The 17391-nt window shown below is 41.2% G+C and overlaps 1 protein-coding gene across 2 annotated transcripts in view; it reads right to left on the bottom strand.

Moving 5' to 3' along the window:
• dnah7 (dynein, axonemal, heavy chain 7) overlaps window positions 1-17391 on the bottom strand; it is a 279868-nt gene that overhangs the window by 191577 nt on the left and 70900 nt on the right. For both annotated transcript variants that reach the window (XM_082968848.1, XM_045707381.2), the window contains exons 20-21: window positions 13188-13381; window positions 2076-2274 (exon numbers count right to left, since the gene is read on the bottom strand). In XM_082968848.1, the coding sequence (XP_082824974.1) occupies window positions 2076-2274; window positions 13188-13381 (393 nt within the window). The remainder of the gene's footprint in view (window positions 1-2075; window positions 2275-13187; window positions 13382-17391) is intronic.

Below are 17391 nucleotides of genomic sequence, written 5' to 3'. Positions count from 1 at the left end.
CAACAAAAAAATCCAGAAAAACTCATGTCAAAAATGTTATAAAATGATTTGCATTTTAAATAGGGAAATAAGTATTTGACCCCTCTGCAAAACATGACTTAGTACTTGGTGGCAAAACCCTTGTTGGCAATCACAAAGGTCAGACATTTCTTGTAGTTTGCCACCAGGTTTGCACACATCTCAGGATAGATTTTGTCCCTCTCCTCTTTGCAGATCTTCAGCTCCCTCCACAGATTTGCAATGGGATTAAGGTCTGGAGACTGGCTAGGCCACTCCAGGACCTTAATGTGCTTCTTCTTGAGCCACTCCTTTGTTGCCTTGGCCGTGTGTTTTGGGTCATTGTCATGCTGGAATACTCATCCACGACCCATTTTAAATGCCCTGGCTGAGGGAAGGATGTTCTCACCCAAGATTTGACGGTACATGGCCCCGTCCATCGTCCCTTTGATGCGGTGAAGTTGTCCTGTCCCCTTAGCAGAAAAAGACCCCCAAAGCATAATGTTTCCACCTCCATGTTTGACGGTGGAGATGGTGTTCTTGGGGTCATAGGCAGCGTTCCTCCTCCTCCAAACACGGCGAGTTGATGCCAAAGAGCTCCATTTTGGTCTCATCTGACCACAACACTTTCACCAGTTGTCCTCTGAATCATTCAGATGTTCATTGGCAAACTTCAGACGGGCATGTATATGTATTCTTGAGCAGGGGGACCTTGCGGGCGTTGCAGGATTTCAGTCCTTCACGGCGTAGTGTGTTACCAATTGTTTTCTTGGTGACTATGGTCCCAGCTGCCTTGAGATCATTGACAAGATCCTCCCGTGTAGTTCTGGGCTGATTCCTCACCGTTCTCATGATCATTGCAACCCCACGAGGTGAGATCTTGCATGGAGCCCCAGGCCGAGGGATATTGACAGTTATTTTGTGTTTCTTCCATTTGCGAATAATTGCACCATCTGTTGTCACCTTCTCACCAAGCTGCTTGGCGATGGTCTTGTAGCCCATTCCAGCCTTGTGTAGGTCTACAATCTTGTCCCTGACATCCTTGGAGAGCTCTTTGGTCTTGGTCATGGTGGAGAGTTTGGAATCTGATTGATTGATTGCTTCTGTGGACAGGTGTCTTTTTTACAGGTAACAAGCTGCGGTTAGGAGCACTCCCTTTAAGAGTCTGCTCCTAATCTCAGCTCGTTACCTGTATAAAAGACACCTGGGAGCCAGAAATCTTTCTGATTGAGAGGGGGTCAAATACTTATTTCCCTCATTAAAATGCAAATCAATTTATAACATTTTTGAAATGCGTTTTTCTGGATATTTTTGTTGTTATTCTGTCTCTCACTGTTCAAATAAACCTACCATTAAAATTATCGACTGATCCTTTCTTTATCAGTGGGCAAACGTACAAAATCAGCAGGGGATCAAATACTTTTTTCCCCCACTGTATATCCCGTTTCTGTAGTGTGAGGCAAATGTGATGTCCAAGTACAACCTCAGGAGAGGATCCTATCACAGGCCTTACCCCCAATCTATCTCCTTAATGCTGAGTGCCAAGAAGAGACGCATCGGGTCCTATTTTTTACAATCTTTGGTATGACTCAGCCTGGGATTGAACTCCCAACCTTCCAATCTCAGGGCGGACACTAACCACAAGACCACAAGGCCACTGAGTTGTGAAAAATCTTTCTCACCTTATTTTCTTTTTACAAAAAAATTGGGAGAAAATTGTTTTTGTAAAATAAGTATCTTCAAATAATTTGCACCAAAATCTACTGTATTCACATAAAGCTGAATCCTTAGCAGGCCTAAATAGTTAGAGTAATTCCCCAAGTACTTTTTATTTCTAATAATTTCTGGCGGCTTAAGAAAATTCTGTCTCCGTAGATTCTATCTAGTCCAACTGATTGCCTAGCCAGTCCATGGTCCAGTGTATTGTGGGTGTTGATGACACTGTACATTATCTCTCAAAATACTGGTCCAGGGTCAGATATCCAATTTAGCTAATAAATCATATTTTTAAGCAGACCTTAGATATTTGATCTGTTGTTAGAAAATCAATTGAGTTGCTATAAGTACTGTAACTGTACCTTATGCAGGGAGCTGATCATACCCATCTCTAGCTCAAGGAGCCATTTCTCCACCTGGCCGCGGGCCTTGGAGGTGGAGATTATATCTAGGAGCTCCACCACCTCTCCCTCGCTGCTCTTCATGTGGGTAATGTCCAGCACGTCTGTGAACACCACGTCGTTGATGCCTTCGAAACACTTCTTCAGATGAGGCTGAACCCTATAGAAAGAAGGGGACAATAATGGATTGCATTTATGCAGCGTTTTCACTGGGATGTGTGTGGGTAACTCTTCTCACATTACAAGCACACATTTGTAACACCCTTTTGGGACACAAAGTAGTAAAAATAATATGGGCCTAGTTCACCCCAAAAACAAAGTTTGTCAGGAGCACATACAGTGATTTCGGAAAGTATTCAGACCCCTTGACTTTTTCTACATTTTGTTACGTTACAGCCTTATTCTAAAATTGATAAAAAAAAATGTTTTTCCTCATCAATCTACACACAATAGCCCATAATGACAAAGCAAAAACAAATTTATTAAAAATTAAACACAGAAATACCTTATTTACATAAGTATTCAGACCCTTTGCTAAGAGACTCGAAATTGAGTTCAGGTGCATCCTGTTTCCATTGATCATCCTTGAAATGTTTCTACAACTTGATTGTAGCCCCATCTTCGGATGGGGCCACAGTGTCTCCTGACCCCTCCTGTCTCAGCCTCCAGTATTTATGCTGCAGTAGTTTGTGTCGGGGGGCTAGGGTCAGTCTGTTATATCTGGAGTATTTCTCCTGTCTTATCCGGTGTCCTGTGTGAATTTAAGTGTGCTCTCTCTAATTATCTTTCTTTCTTTCTCTCTCTCTGAGAATCTGAGCCCTAGGACCATGCCTCAAGACTACCTGGCATGATGACTCCTTGCTGTCCCCAGTCCACCTGGCCGTGCTGCTGCTCCAGTTTCAACTGTTCTGCCTGCGGCTATGGAACCCTGACCTGTTCACCGGACGTGCTACCTGTCCCAGACCTGCTGTTTTCAACTCTCTAGAGACAGCAGGAGTGGTAGAGATACTCTCAATGATCGGCTATGAAAAGCCAACTGACATTTACTCTTGAGGTGCTGACTTGTTGCACCCTCAACAACTACTGTGATTATTATTATTTGACCATGCTGATCATTTATGAACATTTGAACATCTTGGCCATGTTCTGTTATAATCTCCACCCGGCACAGCCAGAAGAGGACTGGCCACCCCTCATAGCCTGGTTCCTTTCTAGGTTTCTTCCTAGGTTTTGGCCTTTCTAGGGAGTTTTTCCTAGCCACCGTGCTTCTACACCTACATTGCTTGCTGTTTGGGGTTTTAGGCTGGGTTTCTGTACAACACTTTGAGATATCAGCTGATGTAAGAAGGGCTATATAAATACATTTGATTTGATTGGAGTCCACCTGTGGTAAATTCAATTGATTGGACATGATTTGGAAAGGCACACACCTGTCTATATAAGGTTCCACAGTTAACAGTGCATGTCTGAGCAAAAACCAAGCTATGATGTCGAAGGAATTGTCCGTAGAGCTCTGAGACAGGATTGTGTCGAGGCACAGATCTGGGGAAGGGTACCAAAACATGTCTGCAGCATTGATGGTCCCCAAGAACACAGTGGCCTCCATCATTCTCAAAAATGTAAGAAGTTTGGAACCACCACGACTCTTCCTAGAGCTGGCCGCCCGGCCAAACTGAGCAATCGGGGGAGGGCCATGTTCAGGGAGGTTACCATAAACCTGATGGTCAGTCTGACAGAGCACCAGAGTTCCTCTGTGGAGATGGGAGAACCTTCCAGAAGGACAACCATCTCTGCAGCACTCCACCAATCAGAACTTTATGGTAGGAAACCACTTCTCAGTAAATGGCACATGACAGCCCGCTTGGAGTTTGCCCAAAGGCACCTAAAAGACTCTCAGACCATGAGAAACTACATTCTCTGGTCTGATGAAACCAAGATTGAACTCTTTGGCCTGAATGTCAAATGTCATGTCTGGAGGAAACCTGGCACCATCCCTACGGTGAAGCATGGTGGTGGCAGCACAATACTGTGGGATGTTTTTCAGCGGCAGGGACTGGAAGACTAATTAGGATCAAGGGAAAGATGAATGGAGAAAAGTACAGAAAGATCCTTGACAAGAACCTGCTCTAGAGTGCTTAGGACCTCAGACCGGGGCAAAGGTTCACCTACCAACAGGGCAACGATCCAACATCTCGAGAGACCTGAAAATAGCTGTGCAGCTTTCCGAATGCACTGTAGACCTACAGCCGGACGCACAACAGATATTGCATGGAACATGGACAGTTTGACTTCAGACCACTTTTTATGTATCAAAACTGACAAACATGTTGTTGTTTTTTTGATTGGATAGGATAGATACAGAGGAAAAATAGAGGAGAGAGTGTGCTGAAATAGCAGTGGGATACAAACCCATGCAGCAGTACACTGCTAAATCATCCTAGGCCACAAAACTAACAAACGTTATATTTTAGGATTAAGCATACCCTTAATAGAAGGCATAATCCAAATGTAAGCAGGTAGCCTATTTTTCTTGGCCCTCCTGGGTGGCAAAGTCCTTGCTTTCCATGCATCACTTCCCACAATTAGATGTCCTTCCCTATCTGTATAACACTGCCACAGTAGGAGCATCTTGTTTAGGCCTACTGCTTGTGATTATTATATTGCATGCAAGGGTTTGTCTGGAAAATCAACCAAATGTTTGTTATTCACACCGCACGCAAACTATTGCATCTGGCCTAATCCTGATGATAATCAGCTATTGATTGCCCTCTAACCACCAGTCGGGGAACACAAAAGAGACTAATCAAATCTCACATACGACACACGCACCACGCCTAAGCGTTTTGTTGTGCTTTCTGTGACAAATTACTTTGCAATACATTATTTTGTGTTGGATTGAAGTCGAACACTAAAAATAAACAGTTCTGAAAAAAGGACAGTCGTTAATAAAAAAAATACTAATGAATCATAAAGCAACCAAGCAGAGTTGGAGAAAATGTGTGGCTGCGTGAAATGGTTGTGTGGGTTGACTGGGTTGATCTAGCCAAACTTCGATACAGAAAGAACTGTGGTAAAGCTCTACAGATGGGAGAATGGCACATCCTTAATCAAAAGGGCATTAAGATGGCACACTAGGTCCTATTCAGCCTCGCAACAGATGCATCGCCTTGCCAAAATCAAACTACCGTAGGTGTTTGGAAAATTCTGTCTTTTCAGAAAAGTCAGTAACTGCATGAGGCGGCATGAGGCTAATGAAATTCATGGCAGTAGTGGATGAGAAGGGGAAAAAAAGAAACAGAAGAGCAAAGGGCTGAGCCCCCTTTGTCTGAAATCACATTCATTATAAACCGCATACCTTTGGTGAAATAAGACAAGGCAAGCTTATCAGCCTTTCGCCTACTCAGGGAGCCACAGTGGAGTAAGTAGGGCAGAGTGACATGAAGAGAAGACATTATATAATTAAATTCCTACAGTAAGTACAGGATTTTCATTTTTCAAAGCCTCAACTTTTTCTCTTCTCCTTATTGCCATCTCTTTTGAGCCGTCTTGATGAGGTGGTTCGGATAATTTCTTTTTTGCTGAATGAAGTGTATGTAGTGGCCATGTTTGTGTGTTCTGTTCATATTATACTTTATTCTCTCAACAGGACTTGTGAAAAACACCTGAAATGTAAATATGCCCATATACCTTCACTACGGAAGGAACTCAAATGCCATCACTACTTTAAAGCCTCTGTATGACCAACCGCTACAATGCATCTATCTATTGTATAAATAACCCTAACATCTGATACACATTAAGAGAGATTTACATTTACATTTTAATCATTTAGCAGACGCTCTTATCCAGAGCAACTTATAGTTGCTTATAGTCATGAATTTTTTTTTGTACTGGCCCCCCGTGGAAATCAAACCCACAACCATGCTGGCGTTGCAAACACCATGCTCTACCAACTGAGCCACAGGGAAGACAGGGAAGAAGGGAAGAAGAGATGGCACCGTACTGTATGTCTGCCGTCTTTGCGTGCTCCGACTCGACTTTGCTATTTTGTGATTCTTTTGGCATTTAGCTTTACTTTTTTTCCCCAATGCCTCGCAAAGAAGGGCACCTATTGGTAGATTGGTAAAAACAAAAACAAAAAGTAGACAATAATTATCCCTTTAAGCATGGTGAAGTTATTAATTACACTTTGGATAGTGTATCAATACACCAAGTCACTACAAAGATACAGGTGTCCTTCCTAACTCAGTTGCAGGGGAGGAAGGAAACCGCTCAGGGATTTCACAATGAGGACAATATTGACATTAAAACAGTTACAGAGTTTAATGTCTGTGATAAGCGAAAACTGAAGATGGATCAACAACATTGTACTTACTCCACAATAAATCAAATGCACAGAATACAACAGGTGAAGACCTTACAGTGAAATGCTTACTTACAAGCCCTTAACCAACAATGCAGTTATAAGAAAAATAAGTGTTAAGTGAAAAATAGATAAGTAAAAAATAATTAACCTGAGAGCAGCAGTAAAATAACAGTAGCGAGGCTATATACAGGGGGTACCGATACAGAGTCAATATGCGGGGGCACAGGTTAGTCGAGGTAATATGTACATGTAGGTAGAATTCAAGTGACTATGGATAGATAATAAACAGAGAGTAGCAGCAGCTTAAAAGAGGGGGTGTGGGGTGGGGGGGCATTTGATTAGCTGTTCAGGAGTCTTATGGGGGGGTAGAAGCTGTACTAACCTAAATGGCAGAGTGAAAAGAAGGATGCCTGTACAGAATACAAATATTCCAAAACATGCATCCTGTTTGCAATAAGGCACTAAAGTAAAACCGCCAAAAATGTGGCAAAGAAACTTTATGTCCAGAATATAAAATGTGCTATGTTTTGGGCAAATCCAACTCAACACATCACTGAGTACCACTCTTCATATTGTTAAGCATGGTGGTGGGTGCATCACGTTATGGGTATTCTTGTCATCGGCAAGGACTAGGGAGTTTTTTTAGGATGAAAATAAACAGAATAGAGCAAAGCACAAGCAAAATCCTAGAGGAAAACCTGGTTCAGTCTGCTTTCCAAAAGACACTGGGAGACAAATTCAACCTTCAGCAGGACAATAACCTAAAACACAAGGCCAAATATACACTGCACTTGCTTACCAAGACGACATTGATTGTTCCTGAGTGGCCTAGTTACAGTTTTGACTTAAATTGACTTGAAAATTAATGGCATGACTGGAAAATGGCTATGTTGCAATGATCAACAACCAACTTGACAGAGCTTGAACATTTTTTTTAAGAATAATGTGCAAATATTGTACAATCCAGGTGTGCAAAGCTCTTATAGACTTACCCAGAAAGACTCAAAGCTGTAGTCGCTGTGAACGATGATTCTAACATGTATTGTGAATACTTATGTAAATTAGATATATTTCTGTATTTCATTTTCAACAAATTGGCTCAAAATAATGTTTTCACTTTGTCAATATGGGGTGTGTAGATGGGTGATACATTTGTTTTAGCCATTTTGAATTCATGCTGTAAAACACAACAAAATGTGGAATAAGTCAAGGAGTATGAATACTTTCTGAAGGCACTGTATGATCATGAGTCATATTAGGGCTGGGCAATATAGCCAAAATATCATATCACATTTATTTTGAAATGTTGACGGTATTTTATGTTTTGTGGTTTCAATGAAAAATAATTGTCAGTACTTTCATCAAGTTCTGCATTTCCTGCACTCCTTTGAGATAATTTCCCCACTGCCATGTTGGGCTGCACAATATTTGCAAAACATCGAGGCCATATTTTAAACCAAATGTTGTAATTGTGATTTGACTTGCGATTGAGAACAAAACACTTGGGTTAACTGTTGGAATCATGGAAATAGAATAATTATTTTAATTATATAGTTATAATACAATTGTGGGAACTCCAATCAAGTTGTAGAAACATCTCAAGGACGATCAATGGAAACAGGATTCACCTAAGTTCAATTTCAAGTCTCATAGCAAAGGGTCTGAATACTTATGTAAATACGTTTTTATTTTTATTTATTTTTATACACATTTGCAAAAATGTCTACAAACATGTTTTCACTTTGTCATTATGCGGTATTGTGTGTAGAATGTTTGTTTTATGAATTTTAGAATATGGCTGTAACGTAGCAAAATGTGTAAAAGTCAAGGAGTCTGAATACTTTCCGAATGCACTGTATATATTACCATTAGTATATTACCATAACTATTTATGTATTCCTGCTAAAAGTCACTTTTCATCCCTGTTTAAATCTATAGCCTATCACACATACACTGACCATCTTACACACACACACACACACATACTCACCACCACGCACAGACCCACTCACCACTTATGCTGTTGCCATACTTTTTTCTATTATTATTTATCCTGCTACCAGTCAATTTCTCATAATCCCTGCCTACATCTGCATGTATACATCTAACTCCAATACTCCCGGATCCCTGCTAATTGTAAATTCGGTCCTGCACTGACCCTGTATATACACTACATGACTAAAAGTATGTAGACACCCCTTCAAATTAGTGGTTTCAGCTATTTCAGCCACAATCATTGCTGACAGGTGTATAAAAATCGAGCACACAGCCATGCAATCTCCATAGACAAACAAGGACAGCAGAACAGCCTTACTGAAGAGCTCAATGACTTTCAAAGTGGCACCGTCATAGAATGTCACCTTTCCAACATGTCAGTTCGTCAAATGTCTGCCCTGCTAGAGCTGCCCCAGTGAACTGTAAGTGCTGTTATTGTGAAGTGGAAACATCTAGGAGCAACAACGGCTCAGCCGCGAAGTGGTAGGCCACACAAGCTCGCAGAACGGGACCACCGAGTGCTGAAGCGTGTAGCACGTAAAAATAGCCTGTCCTCGGTTACAACACTCACTACCAAGTTCCAAACTGCCTCTGGAAGCAACATCAGCATAATATCTGTTCGTCAGGAGCTTCATGAAATCGGTTTCCATGGCCGAGCAGCCACACATAAGACTAAGCTCACCAATGTGCAATGCCAAGCGTCGGCTGGAGTGGTGTAAAGCTCGCCGCCATTGGATTCTGGAGCAGTGGAAACACGTTCTCTGGAGTGATGAATCACGCTTCTCCATCTGGCAGTCCGATGGATGAATCTTGGTTTGGCGGATGCCAGAAGAACGCTACATGCCCCAATGCAAAGTGCCAACTGTAAAGTTTGGTGGAGGAGGAAAAACGGTCTGGGGCTGTTTTTCATGGTTCGGGCAAGGCCCCTTAGTTCCAGTGAAGGGAAATCTTAAAGCTACAGCATAAAATGACATTCTAGAAAATTCTATGCTTCCAACTTTGCGGTAACAGTTTGGGGAAGGCCCTTTCCTGTTTCAGCATGACAATGCCCCCGTGCTTAAAGCGAGGTCGAAACAGAAATGTTTTGTTGAGATCAGTGTGGAAGAATTTGACTGGCCTGCACAGAGCCCTGACCTCAACCCCATCGAACACCTTTGGGATGCATTGAAACGCCGACTGCAAGCCAGGCCTAATCGCCCAACATCAGTGCCCAGTCTCACCAATGCTTTTGTTCCAACGTCTAGTGGAAAGCCTTCCCAGAAGAGTGGAGGCTGTTATAGCAGCAAAGAGGGGACCAATTCCATATTAATGCCCATGATTTTGGAATGAGATGTAGTTTCCTGTAGCGTAGCTTCCAGCCTTATTTCTCATGTTTTTTTATTAGTTAAACTATTTTGATATTGAATACTACTGCAATGTTGGGCTTTCAAGTTAAGCATTTTACCGCACTTGTGAGAAATAAAAATAGAAAGATATCACATTTACAATGCAACCAAAGGTGATGTCCAACACTTAACCTAACAACTGACAGAGAGCTATACCATGACTGATGCCATACCATGACTAAGATCATACCCACACAAATACTGTAATATACACTGAACTAAAAAATATACCAAACATGCAACAATTTCAAAGATTATACTGAGTTACAGTTCATATAAGGAAATCAGTCAAATGAAATAAATTCATTAGGCCCTAATCTATGGATTTCACATGACAGGGAATACAGATGTTTCTGTTGGTCACAGAAACCTTAAAAAAAACAGTAGGGGCATAGATCAGAAAACCATCCAGTATCGGTTCTGACCACCATTGGCCTCCTTCGCATGGAGTTGATCAGGCTGTTGATTGTGACCTGTGGAATGTTGTTCCACTCCTCTTCAATGGCTGTGTGAAGTTGCTGGATATTGGCGGGTCTGGAACACACTGTCATACACGTCGATCCAAAGCATCCCAAACATGCTCAATGGTTGACATGTCTTGTGAGTATGCAGGCCATAAAAAAACCTAGGACATTTTCAGCTTCCAGGAATTGTGTACAGATCTGTGCGACATGGGGTTCTGCATTATCAAGCAAACATGTGATGGCGGTGGATGAATGGCACAACAATGGATCTCAGGATCTCGTCACAGTATCTCTGTACATTCAAATTGCCATAGATAAAATGCAATTGTGTTCGTTGTCCATAGCTTATGCTTGCCCATATAATCACCCCACCTTCACCATGTGGCACTCTGTTCACAATAGGGCTGGGCGATATGGCCAAAATGTCATATCATGGTATTTTTCACATTTTTGACGGTATGACGGTATTTGACGGTATTTTATGTTTTTGATTAATAAAAGTTCTACATTTGCTTTATGAGTAGTGCTTGACCCTAGGGTGGCAATACATATATTCAAAATTATTTAAATGGGTCTTTCACCATTCGGATTGTTGTATACTGTTCAATTCAACTTCAACCTAAAATAATTTCCTGCATTTCCACCAATTTCTGCATTTCCTGCACTCATTTGAGATCATTTCCACACTGCCACAATATGGGCAAAAATACTAGGCCTTATTTTTAACCAAATGTTGCAATTGTGATTTAGATCAAAACACTTGGGTGAACTTTTGGAATCATGGAAATATAATGTTTATTATAATTATATAGTTAGAATATAAATAATAGTGGGCACTTTGAATACAGTGTTGTTTGACATGACAACGAATTAAAATGCCATGGACGAGTTATTGTGACAGGTTAGGAACCAAAGTGATGTTACGTGTTTCCTAGGGGACCCTATAATATTTGGCTACATTAAATCTTTATTCATATAGCCAACATATTCATGCTTCGCCTGTTCCTTTTTATTTAGAAGATACTGTTGCACAAACAACCTGCTGATTTAGGCCTCAGTACTTTTAGCCAGCTAACTAGCGATTAGCATTAGTGGCTAACACGAGTTAGCTTAACTTGCAAAGAAAATACAAACTAGCTGTTTGCAGATGTAAGAAACACAAACTAATATTGTAATTATAGAACGCTTGTGGATTTATATTAAGATCACAGTGGAAACAACATCTTTGTCATCAACATTGTTGCATGTGCTGCATTGACCATGCAGACTGAACGAAAGTGTCTCGTGGTCAAGTAACAACAAATGCGCTTCGTGAGTGACTGGGGGTGGGACTAGGTCTGTGTGGAAAGCAGCATGGAGAGATAGAGAGAGCGGAGAGGGATGACTTAAGTAGCGGAGTAAACTATAAAAATGGACGTTACACACGGCCTATCACATTTAAGAAACCAAACAATCAAATAACGTTATAGAAGGTCAAGTAAAAACCCAAACCGGTATGTGCATCAATACCAGTATATAGTAAAATATGGTATACCGCCCAGCCGTAGTTCACAACGTTGACATCAGCAAACCGCTCGCCCACACGACACCAAACAATCCATCTGCCATCTGCCCGGTCCAGTTGAAACCGGGATTAATCCGTGAAGAGCACACTTCTCCAGCGTGCCAGTGGCTGTCAAATGGGAACATTTGCCCACTGAAGTCGGTTACGTGGAGAAAATCTTAGGTTGTGCAAACCCACAGTTTCATCAGCTATCTGGGTGGCTGGTCTCAGACTTTCCCACAGGTGAAGCAGGATGTGGAGGTCCTGGGCTGGCGTGGTTACACATGGTCTGCGGTTGTGAGGCCAGTTGGACATACTGCCAAAATCTCTAAAACGATGTTGGAGGTGGCTTATGGTGGACAAATTAACATTAAATTATCTGGCAACAGCTCTGGTGGACATTCATGCCGTCAGCATGCCAATTGCACTTTCCCTCAAACATCTGTGGCATTGTGTTGTGTGACAAAATTGCACATTTTAGAGTAGCCTTTAATTTTCCCCAGCACAAGGTGCACCTGTTTAATGATCATACTGTTTAATCAGCTTCTTGATATGCCACACATGTCAGGTGAAGATTATGTTGGCAAAGAGGAAATGCTCACTAACAGGGATGTAAACAAATTTGTGCACAAAATTAGAAAGAAATAAGCTTTTTATGTGTATGGAAAATTCTGGGATCTTTAATTTTAGCTCACAAAACATGGAACCAACGGTTTACATGTTGCGTTTATATTTTTGTTCAGTGTATTTCAGTTCTTCCTAACAAGTGGTTTGTGTGTCCCTGAAGTCTTACAGCAAAGGCTTGAGCTATGATTTTTCAAGAGCAATCAATTTCATTTCAGCAGTGTCACAATCAAGCTAGTGATTGCCTGCCTCAGTTGAGTTGCACTCTAGGACCTTAGGGAAAGAAACACTTTATCCACAAAGATAACCCACTTTTAAGGCTTAAAGGGATAGATTTACAAAGCGTTTACATTGCTGCAAAGCTTGGGCACCTCTTATACTCGGGAGGGAATACAAATCATACTGTTTACTTCCATTTACCCACCTATCAATGCTACAATACAACACATAATTTACACTGTGACGCACTAGTGAAATAGGGTTATTCCCACAGGGATAGGATTGTAACAGTCATTTTAGCATTTGCTTTACCCTGCTTGGAGTGCCAGATGGACAGAGTTTGCCATTTTAAGGCTATTCCATTGGTTCCATTGCGCTAGGCAAGTTCCTTCAAGCCCAATTAAGTATTTAGAATGATTTCAAATAGTATTTGAACCCAGGTCTGAACAGGTATAAGGTTAACGCCAGTGCTCTTACCTTGTGGGGTCTTTGGTTTCAGAGAGGATCTCCAGCAGCTCGTCGTTGGACAGGAAGAAGAATCGTGGAAAGTAGAGGCGCTTCTTCTCCAGGTATTCATTGAGGCCCTTCAGGATCAACTCCAGTAACTCGTTTGATTTCTTCAGCTTCTCAAGCATCTGGTCGATGGCCACCACGGCCAGCACGTGCTTGTCCTGTCAGGAATAGAGGGAAATTGATCATTTTCAATAATCTGGGCCTGACCTGTATTAAAAGGAGCAATATGCAGTTGCAACATACATTTTTGGACATAAATTAGTAATAACTAGAAAAGGACATTTACTGAAGTAAATGTGGTGTGCTTGCTAGTCTTGAAGTATTTATGGTTGTGAAATAGTAGTAGTGGTAGTAGTATTAATGGTAGTAATACGGTTTTCATTGGCTATGAGGTGGGGTGGTTTGCAGGGTTGGAAATTAACACATTGGTGGGTAAGAATATCTATTTCACCAGGCACATTGGCGGGTGGTCACACAGAGCATTTGGGAACAGGCCACAAGTAGAAGTTGGTCGAATTGACAAGAAAGGCTACTAAAGTGTGACTTTTTCATTGTTTCTTGGCCAGACATTGTTTTCTTCACACACTAGGAAGACTGCTGCTAGGAAGACATCGCCGTCTGAGATTTTTTTCATCACAGACAAGCTAGTGTCCAATTTACCACGGTAACGGCACGTCCCTTAAAGGGGCAGCTGAACATTTTTCTCTCACCTAATGATTGTGCTTGATTGAGCATGGATCACTCCTAAAAACTTATATTCATGAACTATTGGTAATACCTTATCATTAAAACACTCAAATACTTTCATTGTTCTCCTATATCAGTGGTCACCAACCGGTCGATCGCAATCTAATGATAAAGCTTTGCGTTCCTATTTATTTAATGTTTTTCCCGGTGTTGGCGGTAGGTGAACTTGATTCAGCAGCCCTAGCGCCGGGAAGGCAAAGTGTTTCCTTTTTTAACCGTTTCATGTGTCTGAAGGTAGAACTCCGCCTACCCGGCAGGCGTATAAGGCAAATCAAGTGCACTTATAGGCCTACCGCTGGCCAATTAGATAGCTCAGATCACAGTGTCTGCAGTTTCCTCGAACCATAGACTGCAAAAATAAACCTCAAACGCACAGCAACGTTGATACTATGAGATCAGTGGCGATCGGTGCCATTTAAGATGAAGGAGGATGAAAATAAATTATGAGCATGGCCTTATTTCTATTACAGCTCAATGTTAACACTGATAGGTTTAGGCTACTACATGATACTCATAATTTCCCTATACCCATCATGAGGTTGCTACAAATTAGCCTATGAATGAAAGTTTACAACGTAGGTGCACAGGTCAAGATAAATTTGAGTAATCAAGGTGACAAACATTGACACATTCAATACCACCTTCCACAATCTTGCCTGCATCTAGCAGTCCCGTGTGGCTCAGTTGGTAGAGCATGGTGTTTGCAACGCCAGGGTTGTGGGTTCGATTCCCACGGGGGACCAGTACGGAGAAAATGTATGCATTCACTACTGTAAGTCGCTCTGGATAAGAACGTCTGCTAAATGACTAAAATGTAAAAATGTAGCTGATCTAGGGTGTAATCATTAGTCCAACAGTTGCAAACGAACAGTTTGTTCCGTTTAAGAAATGTTTTTCTACAGAATCGGCGGAATGAATTCATCACTGATCACACACAAACGCAGTTCACTTTCATAGCAGCCAGATCGTGTTATAATTCCTTCTCACATCTATGCGCTCTCCTCCTCTCACCATTTCCCTTCGCTTGTAAACTTCAGTGCACAACACATCAGCTGTCTGTGACCAGGCGAAAAAACCTTTCCAAGCCATACCTTCATATTATAAACGCTAATCGCTACACACAGCCATGTCACCGCTTCAAACATGCAGTAGAGTGTACAGTTAGCAAGCAGTTTAGCAGTTACACCGGCTGGCCCTGGTGGCAATAAATTAATAAAACCAAAAGCTTACCTTGACTTGGAAGAGTTACAGTGTTGGATAGCCATAGCCAGCTAGATAACATAACATCGCTGTTTGAGCCGGGTGTTTGAGTAGGCTAAACTAGCTATCTGCTTTCACTAGCTAAGTAAGTGAAAATTAAAATTGAAAAGAAATATAAAATCTTGCTAGCTCTCTGTCTCGCCATTTTGAGCCTGTAATCGAACCCACAAATGCTGATGCTCCAGATACTCAACTAGTCTAAAGAAGGCCAGTTTTATTGCTTCTTTAATCAGAACTACAGTTTTTAGCTGTGCTAACATAATTGCAAAAGGGTTTTCTAATGATCAATTATCCTTTTGAAATGATAAACTTAGATTAGCTAACACAACGTGCCATTGGAACACAGGAGTGATGGTTGCTGAAAATGGGCCTCTGTAGGCCTATGTAGATATTCCATAAAAAAAATCTGCCGTTTCCAGCTACAATAGTCATTTACAACATTAACAATGTCTAAACTGTATTTCTGATCAATTTGATGTTATTTTTAAGGGATACAAAAAAATAAAAAATATTTATAAAACAAGGACATTTCTAACTGACCCCAAACTTTTGAACAGTAGTGACAATAATTTCAATATGGTCTGACAAGAACAACATTGGCAGGGCAATTCAATTATAGCCAGTATGCAGTATAATAATGTATTAGGCCTATACCCTATTGCACAAACATCATTGCTAAAGAAAGTGACCTGGACTCAGAAAAGGTTGGTGACCACTGTCCTAGATTTATTTGTGTTCTTCTACATTGCTACTTAGGAGCACATAATTTAGTTCTTGTAAAAAATAGAGCTGTGAACTGTAATAATGAATATGCCATATTACTATTGTATCTAAACGTTAAAAAAAAAATCCCCAATTTTGTCATATCCAATTACAATCTTGTCTTATCGATGCAACTCCTCAACGGGTTCGGGCTATACTCAAAGGTCGAGTTATACATCCCCCGAAACATGACCCGCCAAATTGCGCTCCTTAACACCCGCCCACTTAACCCGGGAAGCCAGCCGCACCAATGTGTCAAAGGAAACACCATTCAACTGACTACCGTTGTCAGCCTGCAGGTGCTCGGCCCGCCACAAGGAGTCGCTAGAGCGTGATGAGCCAAGTAAAGCCCCCCGGCCAAATCCTCCCCAAACCTGGACGATGCTGGGCCAATTGTGCACCAGACACAGCCTGTTATAACACAGCCTGGGATCGAACCCGGGTCTGTAGTGACGCATTAGACCTCTGCGCCACTTGGGAGGCCTTAAATTATTAATTTTAAACATACATTGGTTGAAAGACACAGGTCACAAAAATGAAATGAAATTAAGCAAATTACCCCATTACTTCTTACTAGTAATATATTTCCTGTTTTAGAAAAACAGAAAGCACACATCTGTTTTTTGTTTTTGGTGTAATTATGGCGAATGAAAAAGGAAAACGCACACTGCTCTTGATAGTATCACTGATCCTTAATAAGCTTACGTATCGGCCTCGGCCTTCGTCAGAGCTTTTGTGAATTTTTTTAATTAGCACCCTTATGTAGACCTAGCACCACCCACATCCATTTCACGCATGGAAAGGGGTTGGAGGCAAAGGAAAAACAAATAAGTGCTACCAAATATAACAATATTCAAATAAAGTGTGTAATTAAGACGTATTAAACACATCTGTAAAACCATAATGAGGTCATAGCAAGTTTTCATTAATCATTGGGTACATCGTACGAAAAACAGAGTAATCTTAAATAGGGACATAATTCATGTTCAAATTCACAACAAAACTTGCATAGGCATTTCATCATTAAGTCCTTCAGGAAATGTCTTTGAATTGAGTGGCTGGTAGATTTTTTTGTATCCAACTGTCACAGCGGCTGGACCAAAAAGTAAATTGATGGTGGTTTGTAGGTGGAGTTATTATAGTGGCCTAGTATATTAGGCTAGAGTGATCACTATGTCATCAAAAGCCATATCATGTGCTTTTAAGTTCTCAAAATCCTTTAGTTAGAACATTCTGAAAGTTTTGTGCCAGTGGATTTTAGTTTAGAATGTTGAAGCCTGCATTCCACCATCAAAATGAATGTGGATACAACCAGCTTTATAGTTCATAAAGTATGAATGGTAGCAAAAAGCTGTGTTGAAGCCATCTAAGTTGAGTCAGTCTGCACATGTCAACATTT

Source organism: Salmo salar, chromosome 25 (genome assembly GCF_965601325.2).
Source record: "Salmo salar chromosome 25, fSalSal1, whole genome shotgun sequence".
NCBI lineage: Eukaryota > Metazoa > Chordata > Actinopteri > Salmoniformes > Salmonidae > Salmo > Salmo salar.
The sequence above is the reverse complement of the archived record's forward strand: the minus strand, read 5'-3'. Positions and strand labels throughout refer to the sequence as shown.